The sequence below is a fragment of the Rhincodon typus genome, chromosome 8 (genome assembly GCF_021869965.1).
Source record: "Rhincodon typus isolate 14 chromosome 8, sRhiTyp1.1, whole genome shotgun sequence".
Lineage (NCBI taxonomy): Eukaryota > Metazoa > Chordata > Chondrichthyes > Orectolobiformes > Rhincodontidae > Rhincodon > Rhincodon typus.
Window position 1 is genome coordinate 622,682 of NC_063339.1, and position 19,280 is coordinate 641,961.

At 41.2% G+C, this 19,280-nt stretch overlaps 1 protein-coding gene across 1 annotated transcript in view; it reads right to left on the minus strand.

Annotated features, from left to right (window-relative positions):
* Positions 1-15,600: 15,600 nt before the first annotated feature.
* The window catches only part of LOC109923567 (feline leukemia virus subgroup C receptor-related protein 2-like), a 96,436-nt gene continuing 92,756 nt past the window's right edge, over positions 15,601-19,280 (minus strand). Inside the window, exon 10 of the mRNA XM_048599983.1 lies at positions 15,601-17,164. Within this exon, the coding sequence (XP_048455940.1) occupies positions 17,099-17,164 (66 nt within the window). The 3' untranslated portion in view covers positions 15,601-17,098. The remainder of the gene's footprint in view (positions 17,165-19,280) is intronic.

Below are 19,280 nucleotides of genomic sequence, written 5' to 3' on the forward strand. Positions count from 1 at the left end.
GGCCATTTCTGATGAAGGGTCTAGGCCCGAAACGTCAGCCTTCCTGCTCCTATGATGCTGCTTGGCCTGCTGTGTTCATCCAGCTCTACACCTTGTTATCTCAGATTCTCCAGCATCTGCAGTTCCTACTATCTCCCATAGATGGAAGGTCGGCTTCCGTGATGGTGTGGGCTGTGCACACAACCTTCCGTAGTTTCTTAGGGTCCTGGGCAGAGCAGTTGCCATACCAGGCCGTTATGCACCCGAACAATATGCTTTCAGTTGTTCATCTGTAGAAGTTGGTGAGGGACGTTATGGACATGCCAAATTTCCCAAGCCGCCTGAAGAAGAAGAAGTGTTGTTGTGCCTTCTTGACCAGCGCATCTGTGTGGGAGGAGCCCAAGGCAGGTTGTTGGTTATCGTCACTCTGAGGAACTTGGCATCCGCCACCCTCTCAACGTGAGTTCTGTTGATGTAGATGGGGGCATATTCTCCTCCTAAGAGGAAGCAGATTTAGGACTGAGTTGAGGAGGAAGTTCTTCACCCAAAGGGTTGTGAATCTGTGAAATTCCTTGCCCAGTGAAGCAGTTGAGGCTTCCTCGTTTTTAAGGCAAAGATAGATTTTTGAACAGTAAAGGAATTAAGAGTTGTGGTGAGTGGGTGGTTAAGTGGAGCTGAGTCCACAAAAAAAAAGCCAGCCTTGATCTAATTGAATGGCAGAGCAAGCTCAATGGTCCAGATAGCCTACTCCTGCTATTATTTCTTAAGTTCTTATGTCGGTCTACTCACTCCCTATTCATGTATCTGTCAAGGTGTTTCTTGTTGGCAGCATTGCTGTCATATCTGTTTCTATCACCCTCTCTGCTATCGCTTTCCAGGCACTTACTTCCCTCTGTGTGAACCTCTCACATCTTCTTTAAACTTTCCTCCTTTCACCTTTAAACCTATGTCCCCCTTGTAATTGACATTTTTACCATGGGAAAAAATTCCACAACTATCCATTCTATCCATGCCTGTCATAATTTTGTAAACTTCGATCAAGTCACCCCTGAGCCTTCGATATTCAAGTGAAAACAAACCCAGATTGTCAATCTCTCCTCATAGCGAATACCCTCCAAATGAGCAACATTCTGGTAAACTGTTTCTGACCCTCTCCAAAGCCTCCGCATCCTTCTGCTAGTGTGGCGACTAGAACTGCACACAATTTTTGAAATGTGGCCTTACTAAAGTTCTATACAGCTGCAACATGACTTGCCAATTTTTAAACTCTATGCCCCGACTAAAGAAGGCAAGTGTGCCATACGACTTCTTGATCGTCTTATTCATTTGCGTTGCCACTTTCAGAGAATTGTGGACCTGTATACCTAGATCCGCCTGTATGTTGATGCCACCAAGGATTTTGCCATTTACTATATAATTCCCTCCTGCATTAGATCTTCCAAAATGCATCACCTCGTACTTGTCTGGAATAAACTCCGTCTACTATTTCTTCGCCCAAGTCTCTAGCCTGTTTATATCCTGCTGTATCCTCTGGCAATCCTCCTCACTACCCGCAGCTCCCCAAATCTTTGTGTCATCTGCAAACTTACTGATCAGACCTTATACATTCTCCTCCAAATTATTTTTGTATATTACAAACAACAGGGGACCCACCACTGATTCCTGCAGAACACCGCTGGGCACAGATCTCCAATCAGAAACAATACCCTTCCACCACTACTCTCTGTCTTCTTTGACCAAGTCTGTTTGTATCCATCTTACCAGCTCACTGCAGATCCCATGTTCACCCTCTGTATCAGCCTTCCATGAGGGACCTTGTCAAAGGCCTTGCTAAAGTCCATGTAGACAACATTCAGCACCCACACGCATCATTTTTGTCACTTTTGTCACTAGTTATTAGACTGGATGTTAAAAAAGAATTCCATCCTTTAGCTACAGACAACACAGTATCGAGCTGGAGAAACACACAGCAGGCCAGGCAGCATGAGGAGCAGAAAAGTTGACATTTTGGGTCAGAACCCTTCTTTAGCTAACAGTTTCATCCCTCTGTCTGAGGCTGATCTACACATTTGAACCTGAGATGAGGTTCCTGCTATGTCTGTGCCACCATCACAATCCTTTTTATTAAAGCCTAGGATTCTGTACATTTTCTAGTCACAATTTGCCCTGCCATCCTGATTTGTGAACCTTTATTTCAAGATCTCTCTGTTTCTGTGCTCACATTAGAATTGTAACATTAGAGCACAAAGGTAGGTAAGTTATGAAAAAGCTGCATAAAACACTAATCCAGCCCAAACTGGAATATTGCACTTTAAGAAGGATAATAAGATATTGGAGAAAATGCAGAGCAGGTTCGTGAGAATAATTCCGGGAATGAGAACCTTTGGTTATTTAGGTTGGAAAAGTTGGGCTGTATTCCTTGGAAATCGTTGAGGGATTTGATAACGATATTGAAAAATCATGAGGGAACAAGACTGAGTAGATAAGGAGAAACTTCTGAATCATGAAAGGATTGGGAACCAGGTGGCACAGATTGTGGGTGATTTGCAAAAGAAACATTAAGTAGTGATCTGAGGAAAATATGTTTTAGTGCAGCAAATGTCTTAAGTCATTCTGCTGAGCAGAAACATCTGCGCAGACATGATGATCTGAATGGCCTTCTTTGCATGGTAACAACTCTGTGACTCTCTTTGATCAAGATTTGGAACGTACTGCTTGAAAATGCCTTGAAGGGTAAGTCAATTAGTTACCAAAGAGGAAAGATTTGCAGGGCTATTGAATGAAGGCAGGAGAATGGACTGTATCAATTGCCCTTGCAATGCTAGCATGAACATGATGAACCAAATGGCCTCCTTCTGAGCTGTAACCATTTTATAATTGTGTAAACACAAATTGTGATTGAACTTTCAGGGGACAGCTATATTTCTAAGCCAGAGAGCACCTTAACAAATGTTACATAATTGTTCAGTTTTATTATAGTGTTCACATCCACATGGGCAAGCACAGTTCAAACTCCAATCCCTGGTAATCTCTTCTGATAGAATACACAGTTCAAAAGAATCATTTCTTGTAAAAGCTGCATTTTTTTCAGTTGTAATTAAAACATTTTACATTTATAACCTGAATGCAAATTGGTGTTTCAGATAATATCCAGTCTGATATTTTGATTAATATTTCATCTGGAAGGGTACAGCTTGTCTTTGGGAATCAGTTGCATGGGCTTTGAAACCTCTGACTGGATCTGAAACATGTCACCAACTCTGATACCAGCCACTGTTCCGAATCTCCAGTGCTCCAGTCCTGTTGATGTTATTCATCTGTTTTTTGTTTGCAGTTAGAATTTAAAGTAGATTTCAGTTTAATGCCGAGTTGCCAGCCTGAAGCAGGGCTTTAATAGGATTTCCACTGACACAACAGCTTAATTAAGCACTGGTACAGACTCAATGGGTTGAATACTATAAAATTCTATGATTCTAAAATTCTATGACCTGAAACTGATTTCTCCACAGGAAAGTCAGATATGTCTAAGGCCCATATGAAAATAGCCAACTTAGTGCAACTTAGCACTTGAGTGTGCTTACAATGGAGTGCCAGAGTTATGTAATTAAGGGAGTTAGGGGGAGGAAGGAGAAGAGGGTCACTGGACCGGAAACATTAATTCTGCTTTCTCTCCACAGATGCTGCCAGACCGGCTGAGTTTTTTCCAGCAATTTCTATTTTTGTTTCTGAATTTCAGCATCTGCATTTCTTTTTTTTTTGTTTAAGGAAAAGAGGTGTTATGTTGCCTTTGCTTTTCCTCATCTTTTTCAGCCACAGGAATTTATTCTTGCTGAACCTATTGACCAATCTATTGGGTTTCTTGAGGTAATAAAGGAAAACATAGATTCTGTACATAGATTTCTAGATGACATTTGATAGAGTGCCACATCAAAGGGTACTTTATTCACATGGCTAGAAGATTCGCCAGTTAACAGGAAGCAGAGAGCAGACAGAAATGGATCTTTTTAGGTTTGGAAGAATGTAATGAGTGGTGTGTCACAGGGGTTAATGCAGGTACAACAGCTGATTATAGACCCGGGTTCAATTCCACCCTTGGGCGACTGTCTTGTGTGGAGTTTGCACATTCTCCCCGGGTGCTCCGGTTTCCTCCCACAGTCCAAAGATGTGCAAGTTAGGTGGATTAGTCACACTAAATTGCCCATAGTGTTCAGGGATGTGTAAATTAGGTGGGTTATGGGGGGTACAGGGGTCTGGGCGGAATGCTCCAAGGATCGGTGTGGACTTGTTGGGCCAAAGGGCCTGATTCCATACTGTAGGTATTCGATGATTCTATGATAAATGACGCAGATGAAGGGATAGAAGGTATAGTTAGCGAATTTGCTGACAACACAAATATAAGAAGGTAATTTGTGACGAGGACATAAGGAGACTACGAAGAGATACAGGCAGTATAAGTGTGAGTGGCAAATGAACTTGATGTGAGAAAATGTGCAATTGCCCTCTTTGGCAGAGAATAAAATAAAAAGAACCATATTATGCAAGCGGTGAAAGATTTCTGAGCTTTCAGGTGCAGATGAATTTGGGTATCCACATTAATGAATTCCAAATGGTTAGTATGCAAATGCAGCAAGTAATCAGCAAAGATAAGAGAATATTATCATTTATCATAAGGGGAATAGAATTCAAAAGTGGGGAGATTAAACTTCAGTGACATAGCGGATTGTGAGACCACATCTGCTAAAGGACTGGTCATCTTATTCAATGAAAGATGTAAACTTGTTGGAAGCAGTTCAGAGGTTTACTAGAGTCGTACTAGTAAAGGCAATTAGTGATATAAGGATATAAAGGCTAGGCTTGTATCTGCTGGAGTTTAGAAGAGTAAGGAATTACTTGATTGAAACGTATAAAATCCTGAGGTGACTTGACAATAAACCATCAAACCCCAAATCCATTCACACTGCTGCACACCCTGAAACATCACCCAAAGGACACCCCACACCACAACATACCACCCATACGTTGACTGCCTTCAGTCCTATTTGTTTGTCAAATATTTTTGCCCTTCGTGATAGAGACTAGATCTTACATCTCATCAGTACCTTGCCCATTTGTTATATTTGAGATGTTTATCATGTCTTCCGTTATGAAGACTGGTGCAAAATATTGGTTTAAATTGTCTGTTCCCTGTTATCAATTCCCCAGCATCAACTAAGGGTTCCTGTCTCATTCTAGCTACTCGCTTTTACATCATGTATCTGTAAAAGCTCTTGCTGTTTGTCTTTATATTTCTTGCCAATTTACTGTCATCATCAACTTTTTCCCTCTTTATTAGCTTCTTAGTCATTCGCTGCTGAATCCTAAAACAGATTCCCAATCCCCTGACCAACCACTAGTTTTCGCTGCTTTGTATGCCTTAGTTTTTGATTGGATGGATTCCTTGACTGCCTTTGTTGACCATCAATGGTTCATCTTGTCATCAGGTCCTTTCCTGGACTGGAATTTTTTTTGTGATTATTACAAAATATCTGCTTAAATGTTTGCTGCTGCTCATCCACTCACCTTCTCCTTAGACTATTTCCCAGCCAACATTAGAAATCTCTTGTAATTGCCTGTATTTAAGTTGATGACATTGATTTGAGACCTGTATTGCCCTCCCTCAAACTGAATTTGAAATTCCACTATGTAGTGATCACTGCCCTGAGAAGAGGTACCCTTCTGTATCAGAAGTCTTATTAATTCTACCTCATCTAACATTACTAGATCTAAAAGAGCCTGTTTCCGGATGGGTTCTGCAAAGTACTGCTCTTAAGATTAATCCCTGATTCAGTGTACAAATTTATCTTCCACGTTACTCTTACCCATCTGGTTGTTCTAGTCAATATTCAGATTAAAGTCACCTATGACTTTTGTAGTGCCCTTCGTACATGTCTTTCCTGACTTATACTTTGCCTTGATAACTTTTTGGTGCCTATAGATGACTCCCTCCCATGATCTCTTTTTGATACTCCATATTTCCACTTAAACTGATTCCACACCATGACGTCTTGCACCAATAATCCTATTAACCACCACACTGATACCATCCTTTATTGACAAAGCCACCTCCTTTTCCCTCTCGTCTCTTCTTCCAGAATGTCAAATGCCTTTGAATATGGAATTCCCAGTCCTTGTCATCCTATAACCACATCTCTGGAATAACTATCAAGTCAAATTCTTTTATTTCTATTTGTGCTGCCAACTTATTTATCTTGATGCAAATGCTATATTTTTAATTGCCCAAATGTTGATTAGATTTAGTGTCAGAATAGAAGTATAAGAGGGAGAGAAATTTCTGAAATACGTCTAGGAGACCAGCGCACTCTTGGTCCCAACTATGTAGCATGCACTCATGGATTGAGTGCTGTGGAATGAGGTGTGCAAAGTGAACCAGGTCTCAGTGAGGCAAAAATATGGGAAAGAGTAATCATTCTATCACAAGATTTGGACTGGCAATGGGGAAGGCACTATTTAAGGTAAAACTGTAAGTTGGAAGAGTGATAATTTCAATAGGATGAGGGGGATTTAGTTTTGGAAAATAATATGATAGAAAAAGCTGTAACTGAATAATAGGTAATCTTGAAGCAGCACAAGTCTAGGTACTTTGTAATAAGAGGGAAAGGCAGAGTTAAACCAAGGCCAGAGCTCCTTGAATGTTAGAGAGATAAATAATGGAATGAAACAAAAAAAAAAATGGCATTTGAGGCATTCATTAAATGAGATTAGAATCATAGAGTCATACAGCAAGGAAACAGACCCTTTGGTCCAACTTGTCCATGCCAACCAGATTCCCAAACTAAACTAGTCCCACATGCCTGCATTTCGCCCATATTCCTCTAAGCCTCTCCTATTCATGTACCTGCCCAAATAACTTATAAATGTTGTAACTGTACCTGCATCTACGACTTCCTCTGGCAATTCATTCCACACACCAACCACACTCTGTGTGAAAAGGTTGTCCCTTAGGTCCCTTTTAAATCTTTCTCCTGTCACCTTGAAAACTAGTTTTGAACTCACCCACCCTTGGGAAAAGACCTTTGCTGTTGACCTTATCTATGCCCCTCATGATTTATAAACCCCTACAAGGTTTACCCCCAACTTCCTACACTCCAGTAAAAAAGGTCCCAGCCTAACCAGTCTATCCTTATAACTCAAACCCTCCAGTCCCAGCAACATCCTGGTAAATCCTTTCTGAACCCTTTCCAATTTAATAACTATAGCAGGACAACCTGAACTGTACACAGTACTCCAAAAGTGGCCTCACTAATAATAATTCTTAAAGAGGCATGTCACACAGAGATTGTTCTTTCTTTGAAATTAGCATGCTCAGCATATACATTGAGATAACTTGTTGCCAGTTTTGATGCATTTAGAGAAATTTGATGCTTCAACACAGTGTCTTTCAAAGCAAGGAAGTCATAATTGGATGAAGCACATTGGATGAGTATTTATTATAAAAATAGCACTGGAAAAGGAACGTTTCAAAGGGAGATATATTTTTTTCTGCCAGACATACTGCAAGTTTTTACCTGTTTTGTATGAATAAATTAATGTAAGTTTTATAAATAATCAGTAATATGTGCACTCAAGACTTAGAACAGAAAGTGCTATGCACATCAGCTGGTCTAAAACAAGTTCTTCTTGGTTTCAAAACCATCAGCTGTTATGAAGTTGTGTAGAGTAATCGTGCATTGGAAGGCAGGAAACTCAAATTTGTTTGCAAAACAATAATAAGGGGGGAAGACTGCGTAGTCACTTTAAGAGGTGATGTGCTTTTCTAAGCTTAGCGATTTAAATGAATAAGTGTTTGTAAGCTGAATAGGTACAGACAGTTCTGAAATTGAAACATGTATCAATTGGCAATGTGATTGTAAACCTTAAGCTTGTTTTGATGTTTTTGGCAACTAGCTGGAATCAGCCAATTAATTTAAACCAAGCAGTTAGGGATCGAAAGTGAATTGAATTTAAATCTTATGGTTTTGACAACCTTGGATCAATGCTATTGTAAGAAAATTGATATGTCATCCAAGGTATATAAGGGGAGGGTTTTTGAAAATCGGTGTGAGAGCGAACCGCCATCGGAGAAATAAGCATCTAGCTCTCACAAGAAATCGCTAAGCTCTGTGACAAAGCACCATCTATCCATGAAAGGTACCATAGCACTTCTAGCTAACGGTCCTCAGAGAGAAAAACATCTCTGATGGCAGGATCAGCGGAAGAATGGCGGTTATGACTTGAGAACAGCAGAAGAAAGGCGTGTAGACTTTGAGAGACTAAGTTTTAATTTATTTTCATATTACTTAGGTTTATACAAGTGGAACTTGTGTTTATTGGAACAGCATACCAGTAGAATCTAATTCAGTTAGGGAATAGTTAGTAGTTAGAGGGTATTGATCAGTTTGTTTGTAATTCTGTTAATTTGTTCACTGTTAGGGTTAAATAAATAAATTGTTACTTGTCAATATCAGGGATTTTCTTTCATTACACTCCCCTTCTCTGTAACAGTTTGGGGGCTCAAGTCTGGGATCTGGCTGAGTTGTGTATGGGATCTGAATAGATTTAAACAGACTTGGGGATGAGTGTCCTAGATCTCTTTAAATAAAACTTAGGTGAGAAAAATCTGTTTAATTTCGGTTACTTGTGGTTGGTTGAATCAAAAGTGAGGGAAATGGCTCTTAACTTTGGTAAGGGTGTTCTGGAATTGGAAGATGCTTCACAAATTTGTGAGAAAGTTTAGAAAAACAGAGGAAGGGTATACTTTTAGAATTAGCAAACAGGCTAAAATTGGGTTTAACTAGGGACAAGAGGAAAGCTGAAAATGTGAAGGAGTTAGTCAAGCATTTAGGTATATCAGAGAAACAGGAAAGTGCAGGGGAGCTAGAAAAAATGAACTTGTAATTAAGACATTTGGAGTTAGAGAATGAAAGGGAATTGAAACAGTTTGAATTATGGTTACAAGCAGAGGAAAACAAAGAAAGAGAGATGGGGGAAAAGAAAGAGAGAAAGGGAAAGAATGTTTGAGTTGGAAAAGATGAAGCTGGAACTAGAGGCAAAAAGAATTCAAATGGCAGAAGGAAAAGTACAAGAGAGAAGTGATGATGAGCAAACCCATCATAGCCAACATCCTGGTAGAGATATATACAAATATGTCCAAACATTACCAAAATTCAATGAAAAAGATGCAAAAGCCTCTTTTATTTCCTTTGAGAAACTGGCTAACCAGATGAAGTGGCCAGACACAGTGTGGGTAATGTTAATTCAGACCAAGTTGGTAGGCAGGGCTAGTGAAGTGTTTGTAGTGCTGTCAGGGGAGGTTTCAGGAGAATATGATAAAGTAAAACAGGTTATTTTGAGTGCCTACAAATTCGTACCAGAAGCAAATAGACAATGGTTCAGAAATATAAGGAAGGAACCAGGTCAGACTTGTATCGAGTTTGAAAGAATTGACCATAGCATCTTTGATAAATGGATAAGAGCATTAAAGATAGAAAAGACATATGAGGATCGTAGAGAGATTATTCTGCTGTCCCTCCCCGAAATGATAAGAGCTTATATTCAGGAACAGAAAGTCCAAACAGCGAGAAGAGATGATGGATGAATATGCATTAATGCATAAATCGAAATTTACCTTCCTACAGCAATTTCATTCCATGAGGGATAGAAATTGGGGAAAAAGGGAGATCCTTCAATGAAAAACAAGAAGTAGATCACACTGGCAAAAGGCTTCAAATGTTTCCACTGTAAAAGAGGGGGCACACAAAGTCACAGTGCTAGTGGTTAAAGAAAGGCACTGGGAAAAAGGATATGGTAAAAGAGGCTTATTTAAGGTAGTGAAGGAAATCCCAAAAGGAGTTGAGGAGCTGCAGGAGAGAGCACAGCCTAGTCATGGACTGGACAGTGAGATGGTGCCCCATCTCTACAAAGCCTTCACCTCTGTGGGTAAGGTTTACTCTGGAAGAACAGGGGGAGAAGGTAAAGAAGTTAAAATATTGAGAGATACGGGAGCTGGTCAGTCTGTAATAGTAAGAGATGAAAGTATTAGCACTCCTTCTGAAATGTTACCTGGGAGAGTGGTAATCTGTGGAATAAATGAGATTTAGTGTTCCCCTGTGTAAGATAAGGCCGGAAAGTCCAATCAAGACTGGAGTGGTAGTGATTGAAACGGTGTCTATTCCAGGAATACAGTTTGTTCTTGCAAACAACTAAGCAGGAACAAAGGTGGAAGTGATGTCCCTTGTAGTGGAGAAGCTGACGGAAAACCAGGGAACTGAAGAGTTAAAAGAAAAAGCACCCTGGAATTTTTCCAAACTGTGTGGTAACAAGATCCCGCAGTCATAACTTAAAGCAAGAAGGGAAAACAAAAGAGAAAGACGAAGGAGTTGAGGTCCAGTTAGCTGACACCGTTTGATGAAATGGTAAAGGAAAAACCTGAGCAGGTAGTGAATCAGGCAGAGGTGTTTAGTTCTGAAAGATTAATGGTGTTACAACAAAAAGATGAGACAATAGAAGGTTTATATCATAAAGCCTACTCAGAAAGGAATCAGAATGTATTCCAGAATGTTATTATCTTAAGGATAGAATCTTAAGGTGGAAATGGAGACCGTGGCAGGTTAGTGCAGAGGAAGTTCACCAGATTGTGTTGCCGGTAGCACACAGACAGGATACATTGTGGGTAGCACACAGCAAATATTGTGGATAGCACACAGACAGGAAATATTGTGGGTTGCACACAAGTTATCTGTAGGAGGTCATCCAGGAGTAAGGAAGACTCAGGCTGCGATACAGCAGTATTTCTATTGGCCTGGATTACATAAAGATTTGGTGGAACTTTGCTGTACCTGTTATATGGTGTGTCAGATGGCAGGAGAGCCACAGGCAGTAATAAATCCAGTGCCTTTGATGCCAATTCCCTCATTTGAAGAACCTTTCACACGGGTTATGTTTGATTGTATGGGTCCCCTCACTAAAACCAAAAGTGGGAACCAGTGTTTGCTAAACCTAACGTATGTGTCTATCAGATTTCTGGAGGCAATTCCAATATGGAATGTCAAGGCAAAAACGGTTGTGGAGGAGTTAGTTGTGGAGGGAGATTCAGTCAAACCAAGGGTCCAAATTTACTGCCAAACTATTTAAGGAGGTCATGGATAGTTTAGGCATCAAACAGTTTAAATCATGTGCATACCATCCTGAATCCCAGGGAGCATTGGAAGGGTGGCATCAGACCCTACAGACCATGCTGAGGGCTTATTGCCAGATTTACCCAAATGATTGGGATATGGGTGTCCCGTTTATATTATTTGCTATTAGAGATGCTCCAAATGAATTGACTCAGTTTATTCCATTTGAGTTTGATATTCAGAGACAAAGTAAGAGAGCCTTTAAAATTAATTAAGGAAATGTTGATAGGTACGAAGTCAGAGATTTCACAGTTTGATTATGTATCTGAGTTGAGAGAGAGATTAAACAGAGTAGGTGAATTAGCTAGACAACATCTGAAGGTGGCACAGCATCTAATGAAGCAAGAAACAGATAAGAGATCTAAAATTTGTACGCCTGTCTGTGGGGATAGAGTATTGGTGCTGTTACCAGTGGTAGGACATCCCTTCAAAGCAAGGTTTAGTGGTCCCTGTTGGATTGAGAAGAAGTTAAGTCTGGCAAATGATCTGGTAAAGATGCCAGATAGAAAAAGAACTTTATCGGGTAAGTCATGTGAATATGTTGAAACCCTCCTATGAGAGGGACAGGGAACTGGAGAAACAGGTTTTAGTCACTGCCCCTCAGAGTGAAGAATCAAATCCAGATGATTTGGATTTTGAAGTGCCTCAGAATAAATTAAATAATAAGGAAGTCCTTAAAGAATGGGATAGGATAGTGAGCTATCTGTCTCAGGAGCAGAGAACTGAATTGAAAGGCTTGTTGTAGCACTATGAGGACATATGTAGGAATAGAATCGGGAGGACTATTATCAATGATTTGGATGAGAATGTACAAGGCATGATTAGTAAGTTTACAGATGACACTAAAATAGACGGTATCATGGACCGTGACAAAAGTTATCAGAAATTGCAGCAGGGTCTTGATCAAATGGGAAGTGGGCCTAGAAATGGTAAATGGAATTTAATCTAGATAAGTGTGACGTGTTGCATTTTGGAAGGTCAAGGGGAATGATAGGGCCTTAAGGAGTGTAGTGGAACAGAGGGACCTTGGAGTTCAGGTGCACGGTTCTCTGAAAGTGGAGTCACAGGTAGACAGGGCAGTGAAGAAGGCTTTTGGCATACCGGCCTTCATCAGGCAGGGTATTGAGTATAGAAGTTGGGAAGTTATATTGCAGTTGTACAGGACATTGGTGTGCCCACACTTGGAGTATTGTGTTCCGTTTTAGGGACCTTGCTGTCGGAAGGATGTTATTAAACTGGAAAGAGTGCAGAAGAAATACAAAGGACTGAGTTACAGGGAGAGGACAATCATAGAATCACTACAGTATGGAAATAGGCCTTTTGGCCCAACAAGTCCACACCGACCCTCAGAGTATCCCACCCAGACCCATCCCTGGACACTATGGGCAATTTAGCATGGCCAATCCACCTAGCCTGCACATCTTTGGACTGTGGGAGGAAACCGGAGCACCAGGAGGAAACCCACGCAGACACGGGGAGAACATGCAAACTCCAGACAGACAGTCACCCAAGGGTGGAATCGAACCCGGGTCCCTGGTGCTGTGAGGCAGCAGTGCTAACCACTGAGCCACCATGCCACCCTAGGACAAGCTAGGACTTTTTTCTTTGGAGAGTAGGTGACTGAGGGGGGAATCTGACAGAAGTCTATAAGATCATGAGAGGCGTGGATAGGGTGAATGCACTCAATCTTTTTCCCAGGGTTGGGGAATCAAGGACTAGAGGGCATCAGTTTAAGGTAAGAGGGGAGAGAATTCATGGGAACCTGAGGCACAACTTTTTTACACAGAGGGTGGTACGCATATGGAATAAGCTGCCAGCAGAAGTAATTGAGGCGGGTACATTAGCAACATTTAAAAGGGCATTTGGATGAATACATGGATAGGAAAGATTTAGAAGAATATGGGCCAAGTGCAAGGAAATGTGGATGGACATTTTGTTCAGCATGGGCCCGTTTGGGCTGAAGGACCTGTCTCCATGCTGTAGGACTCTATGACTCTGTGACTTATTTTAAAGACCATGAGTTTGAAGTAGGTAATGCTGTTCCGATAAAACAACACCCCTACAGGCTTAATCCTCTCAAAGCCACACAAGTACAGAAGAAGCTGAGTCGAAGCAAGTGGAGTCCACCGATCATGTTGGTTCCCAAACTTGATGGTACTCAATGATTCTGCATGGATTATCGGAAGGTCAATGCCCTAACTAAATCAGACTCATTACCAATTCCAAGGCTGGAGGACTGTGTGGTAAAGGTTGGACAAGCCACTTACATCACAAAGTTAGACTTACTTCATGGTTACTGGCAAGTACCTTTGTCGAAGAGAGTGAAAGACATTTCTGCATTTGTAACCCCAAAAGGGCTGCATCAATTTAAAGTAATTCTCTTTGATACGAAGAACGCACCAGCCACATTTCAAAGGCTTATGAACAGAGTTGTGGCAGGATTGACTAACTGTATCGTCTATATAGATGACGTCGTGATCTTTAGCCATTCGTGGAAAGATCACATGGTGCATTTGGCAGAGCTCTTTGAAAGACTACAGGAGACAAAACTGGTTATAAACTTAGCAAAAACAGAATTCGCGAAGGCAAAAGTTAACATTCTTGGGACACAACATCAGACATGGAAGGATGACACTGAGGAACGTGAAGACAAAGGGCGTTGAAGAATTTCCAAGACCATCCTCGAAGAAAGAGGTGTTTCAATTTTTGGGACTGAGTGGATTCTACTGGATGTTTGTACCAAACTTTAGCAGCGTGGTGGCACCGCTGACAGATTTGATAAAGAAGAACATGAAATTTTGGTGGACAGTGCAATGCAAGGAGGCATTTGAGAATTTAAAAACAGTGTTAACCACCGCACCGGTTTTAGCCACACTAAATTTCTTGAAAACCCTTTAACGTTGCTATCGATGCCAGCAATGTCGGGGTTGGAGCTGTGTTAATATCGGAGGATGATGGCAGAATTGAAAAGTCAATTGGTTATTTTTAAATGAAACTCAATATCCACCAGAGAAAATATCCACCATTGAAAAAGTTATTTTGAGTTTGGTACTGGCCTTACATTTTAATGTTTATGTTACAAACAATATTTGGAGATGATTGTGTACACAGACCACAACCCTCTCACCTTTTAGGGACAGGAATACGAGACTACTTTGTAGGAGTATTATGTTACAGACTTTTAATCTATAGATTGTACATGCTGCGGGTCGTCAAAATGTTATTGCAGATGCGTTATTGCGCATTTAAAAGAAAATGTGTAGATAAGATAGAACCAATATGATCCAATATTATATATGTATGCAGAATTAGAATGAAAGGTGTAACTTGAGATTACTGCCCTATGTATCTCATGATAATGGTGTTAAGATTTAAAACAAAATGAAGACATCTTTTCATAATGATGGTTCATTTTTTCTTGGGGAGGTGGTATGAAGTTGCGTAGAGTAATCGTGAATTGGAAGACAGGAAGCTACAATGTATTTGTAAAACAATGATAAAGGGGGAAGACTGCATAGTCCCTTTAAGAGGCGATGTGCTTTTCTAAGCTTGGAGATTTAAATGAAAATGTGTCTTTAAGCAGCTGAATAGGTATAGCCAGTTCTGAAATTGAAACATGTATCAATTGGCTGTGTGATTGTAAACCTTAGACTTATTTTGATGTTTTGGCAACTAGCCAGAATTAGCCAATTAATTTAAACCAAACACTTGGTGTTTGGAAGACAATTGAATTTAAATCTGATGGTTTTGACAACCTCAGATCAACGCCATTGTAAGAAAATTGATATGTCATCAAAGGTATATAAGGAGAGGGTTTTTGAAAATCGGTGTGAGAGCGAACTACCATCTGAGAAATAAGCATCTAGCTCTCACAAGAAATCGCTAAGCTCTCTAAGAAAGCACCATCTATCCATAAACGGTACCATGGCACTTCTAGCTAAGTGTCCTCATAGAGAAAACATCCCTGACAGTGGGATGGCAGATTTCCTTCCCTCAACGATGTTAGTGAACCAGATGGGCCTATCCCCAACACTGAGTTATTTAATAAAACAAAGAACCGCAGGTGATAGAGATCTGAAACAAAAACTGAAATTGATGGAGAAACTGGCAGGATCTGTGGTGAGAAAACAGAGTTAACCTTTTTGAGTCCAGTGACTCTTCATCGCAACAGTGGATGCATGGTTATCATTAGATTAGCTTCCATTCCAATTTATTGAATTCAGATTTTACCATCTGCCTTGGTTGGATTCAAACCCATGTCCCCAGAACACTTGCCTGGGCAATCTTAATCAGCAATCTGGTCATATTATCAGTCCACTACTGTCTTCCCTAAATTTAAATGTTGCAGGGTCTGTGTCTTATGTTAAGGTCATGTTATGAAACAATCAAAAAAATCAATCACATTTTAGCCATTACAACGAAGATTTTATTTATAATTCTTAACCTTATCTCATTTTTCAATTTGAAATACCATCAACTGATCTTGAAAATTGTGCTGCTATTTTCCAAATGTTGCTGAATAAAATCTCAGTTTTCTTACTGCAAATTAGAATACAGGCAAGTCAAACCAGTACAGAACCTGCAAGAGTTGTCCAGCACCCTCAGCTCTGACTAAAGAGCAGTAATGGGGTACATGATGCATCATTGCAGAGCTGTATCAAACAGTAATCACAATTCCCAGGGGACTTTCCGAATGACACAGCTGACAAATAGTGATGGTTCATTCACTAAAGCAGAAGTACTTGTCCGGAAGCACAAAAACATGGGAGCATCAGGAAACTAAATCATCTTAGTGTTCTTGTTGTGCTGGCTTCAGAGAATGACAGGATGGTGCAGCACACACAGTCAACCAGTCCTTACTTAACACATTTTTGTTGAGACCTTTTCAGCAGGCTTTATATTTATTTCAAAAGTACATTGAAGAAGTTACATGATAATTGGGTTTACTCCATATTGCAATGCCAAAAGCAGCTTACAGATTTGCCTCTCTATACTGTACACCCAGATGTGGACTCCAGGCACCAGCTGTACATGCAGCCTGTAGGCACAAGCCATACGCAGGCCTGAACATGACACAGACCTAAATTACAGGCATGAACTGTACACAGATTCAAGCTTCAGGCATGAACTGTACACAGGCCCAAACTACAGGCACGAACCATACACAGGCCCAAGCTACAGGCACGAACTGTACACAGGCCCGAACTACAGGCACGAACCATACATAAGCCCAAGCTTTAGGCACAAACTGTATACAGGCCCAAACTACAGGCATGAACCATATACAGGCCTGAACTACAGCCACAAACTGTACATGGGCCTGAATTACAAGCACCAGCTGCAGCACACACTGACTACAGGCACAAGCTGTATATCCAGGCTCTAAATGGAGGTAGCAGCAAACATCAGTTATTACTTCTGCGGAGTTTTGCCAAAATGTGAGGCAGAATATTGTCTTTTTCCCAGGTGCCTGGAGGTGCTATTTATGCTTTAATACAAAGTACTGTAAATCTTTCAGTGCCGTGCTGAGCAGTGATAGCTGTGAAGGAACCCTTCCAAAACCATGTGAGTGAGGCTCTGACGGCATGGTCTAAGAATAGCAGCCCTGCTGTGTGTGTGCCAGTACATGTCCCTCAGAAGACGAGAGATTTTATTAATGGCCACGATTTGGAAAAGAGCAGCATGGAGTCTTATTATGGAAATGCTTCCCCGCAGCATAAGGGTTTAGCTAATGCAGACGAAGTGATCATGATACATATTCAAAATACTAGGCTTTGTCAAAATCAGTTTCAAAGAAAATCTGCAGGTATAAAACAGTCCCTGTCCTCCTCATCAGTGGGGCTCATGGTGCTGGCTATGTGTCCATGGTTGTATCCGCAAATATAGATAGTTCACTGGAATTTTCTTCATAGTGCTGCCTCGTTTAAGATTATGGAACTGCAGACTCCCTCCTCAGCTTTCCTGGCAAATGGCTGTGAAATGTAGGGGGAATAAAAAAACAAAGCATGCATTAGGGACAGTGACAATATCCAGCAGCTGCAGCAGCCTCTATTTATAGGTGAGGTAGAGAGCACACAGACTAGAACCCAAACTGTATTTCCCAATGGAGTTCGCAGTCCTGATCCCAGAGACACTCAAATTGCAGGCCACACTTCCACAGTCAGAAACCAAACAAATTACGCAAGTCCTTTAAATGCCTGCAATAACAAAAGTTCAGAGCACTTTATTACTGGATAGTGTGAATAATGAAACAGTGAATGGGAAAAGAAACACAAGAAAGACAGATGTTGTTCAGCCACCCTGGCAGTTCAATGTGGTCACCTGCTGCCTTCGGCATCTCTTACCTCCATAAAGCTCTGAATTGGGGGCCGACTTCAACTTCTACTTAATTACAGCATTTGAATTTATAAATATCCAACTGGGTGTCAGGTTCCCAACTCAGCTTTGAAAATCTGACTGTGTCAGACCTCACACTTCTCCACCTGCCTTCCCCCCCACCCCGCAATATCCCCCACCCCCCACCTCAATGCTATGGCACTGAGCTCCAAAGGCAGCAATCTTTTCACTCAACGCTGCTACCAGTGAAATCCAAATCAAACTGAATGCAGCCTCCTTGTGCCTCTGGGCAGTCACCTCTGTTTCTGCTGGGGCCGGGGGGGTGGGGGATGGTGGGGACACAGCTGGGGAGGTCTGCACAATGCCAGTGAGAGTGCTTACTCAATGTCCAATTGGTACCTGCCAACCCCAGGCACTGTGCTGCTGCCTTTGACAAAACACGTGAAGATGGGAGCACATCAGTGGCAAAAACCAGTAAAAAAGTTAATAATACTCAGAAATGAACATACCAGAGTTACGACTGATTGTACGCAAGCCACGTCGGACCAGTATATGTCATTCACATGTTTTACTGGTTTTTCCTTCTGGTGATCCATCTGACGTTTTCATTTTAAAATGTTCCATGTTCTCACCTCCACAGGCTAGGAACATTCCAGCCATTCATTACATAAACAAGGGACTTATGGGAAGAAACTGGGAGAGAGGAGCAGAAGCAGGCCATATGGACACTGGGGTCTGCTTTACTGTTCCAAACTATCATGGTTTTTGAATCTCTTTGATCATTTTAAATGCCTCAGTTCAATTATCCCTCAATAGTTTACATTCAAGAGAACACAAACCAAGTGAAGGCAACCAAGAATGATCAGAATTTACAGCATTGACTGAGGCCATTCACCACAGTGTATTCATTCAGATAATCCAGCCTGACCAATTTCCGATGTCTTCTTTGAATGTTATAGTACTTTAAGCACATATCAACTTTCTGTTAGAAAAACCAGGGAGTTTTTTTGTCTTTACTTAAATCACTCTGTTGGTGAAAAATGTTACTCCTGAATTCTTTCGAAATATTCCACCACTTAAGGACACTGCACTCAACCCCATTTCAAATTACCAACTTCCCCCAGACCCTCCACTCAATCCCACTCCCCATGTCCAACTCACCCCAGACCCTCCACTCAATCCCACTCCCCATCACCAACTCACTCCAGACCCTCCACTCAATCCCACTCCCCATCACCAACTCACTCCAGACCCTCCACTCAATCCCACTCCCCATCACCAACTCACCCCAGACCATCCACTCAATCCCACTCCCCATCACCAACTTCCCCAGACCTGTTTTCACAAGTGAAACAAATCTTAGAAGGGTGATGGTTGAAGATTTTTTTCTCGGACTGGAGGTCTGTGACAAGTCGTGTCCACAGGTGTCGGTGCTGGGACCTTTGTTATTTGTTATCTAATGTACAAGGCATGATTAGTAAGTTTGCAGATGATACAAAATTAGGAGGTATCATTGATAGAGAAGAGGGTTATCATCAAGATCCCTTGGTAATCATATGGGGAAGTGGGCTGAGGATTAGCAAATGCAGTTTAATACAGATAAGTGTGAGGTGTTGCCCTTTGGAAAGTCAAACCAAGGTAGGACTTATACAGTAAGTGGTAAGGTTCTGAGGAGTGTTGTGGAACAGAGGGACCTAGCAGTACAAGTACATAGAGACAACAAGGTGCAGGGCTGGATGAACACAGCAGGCC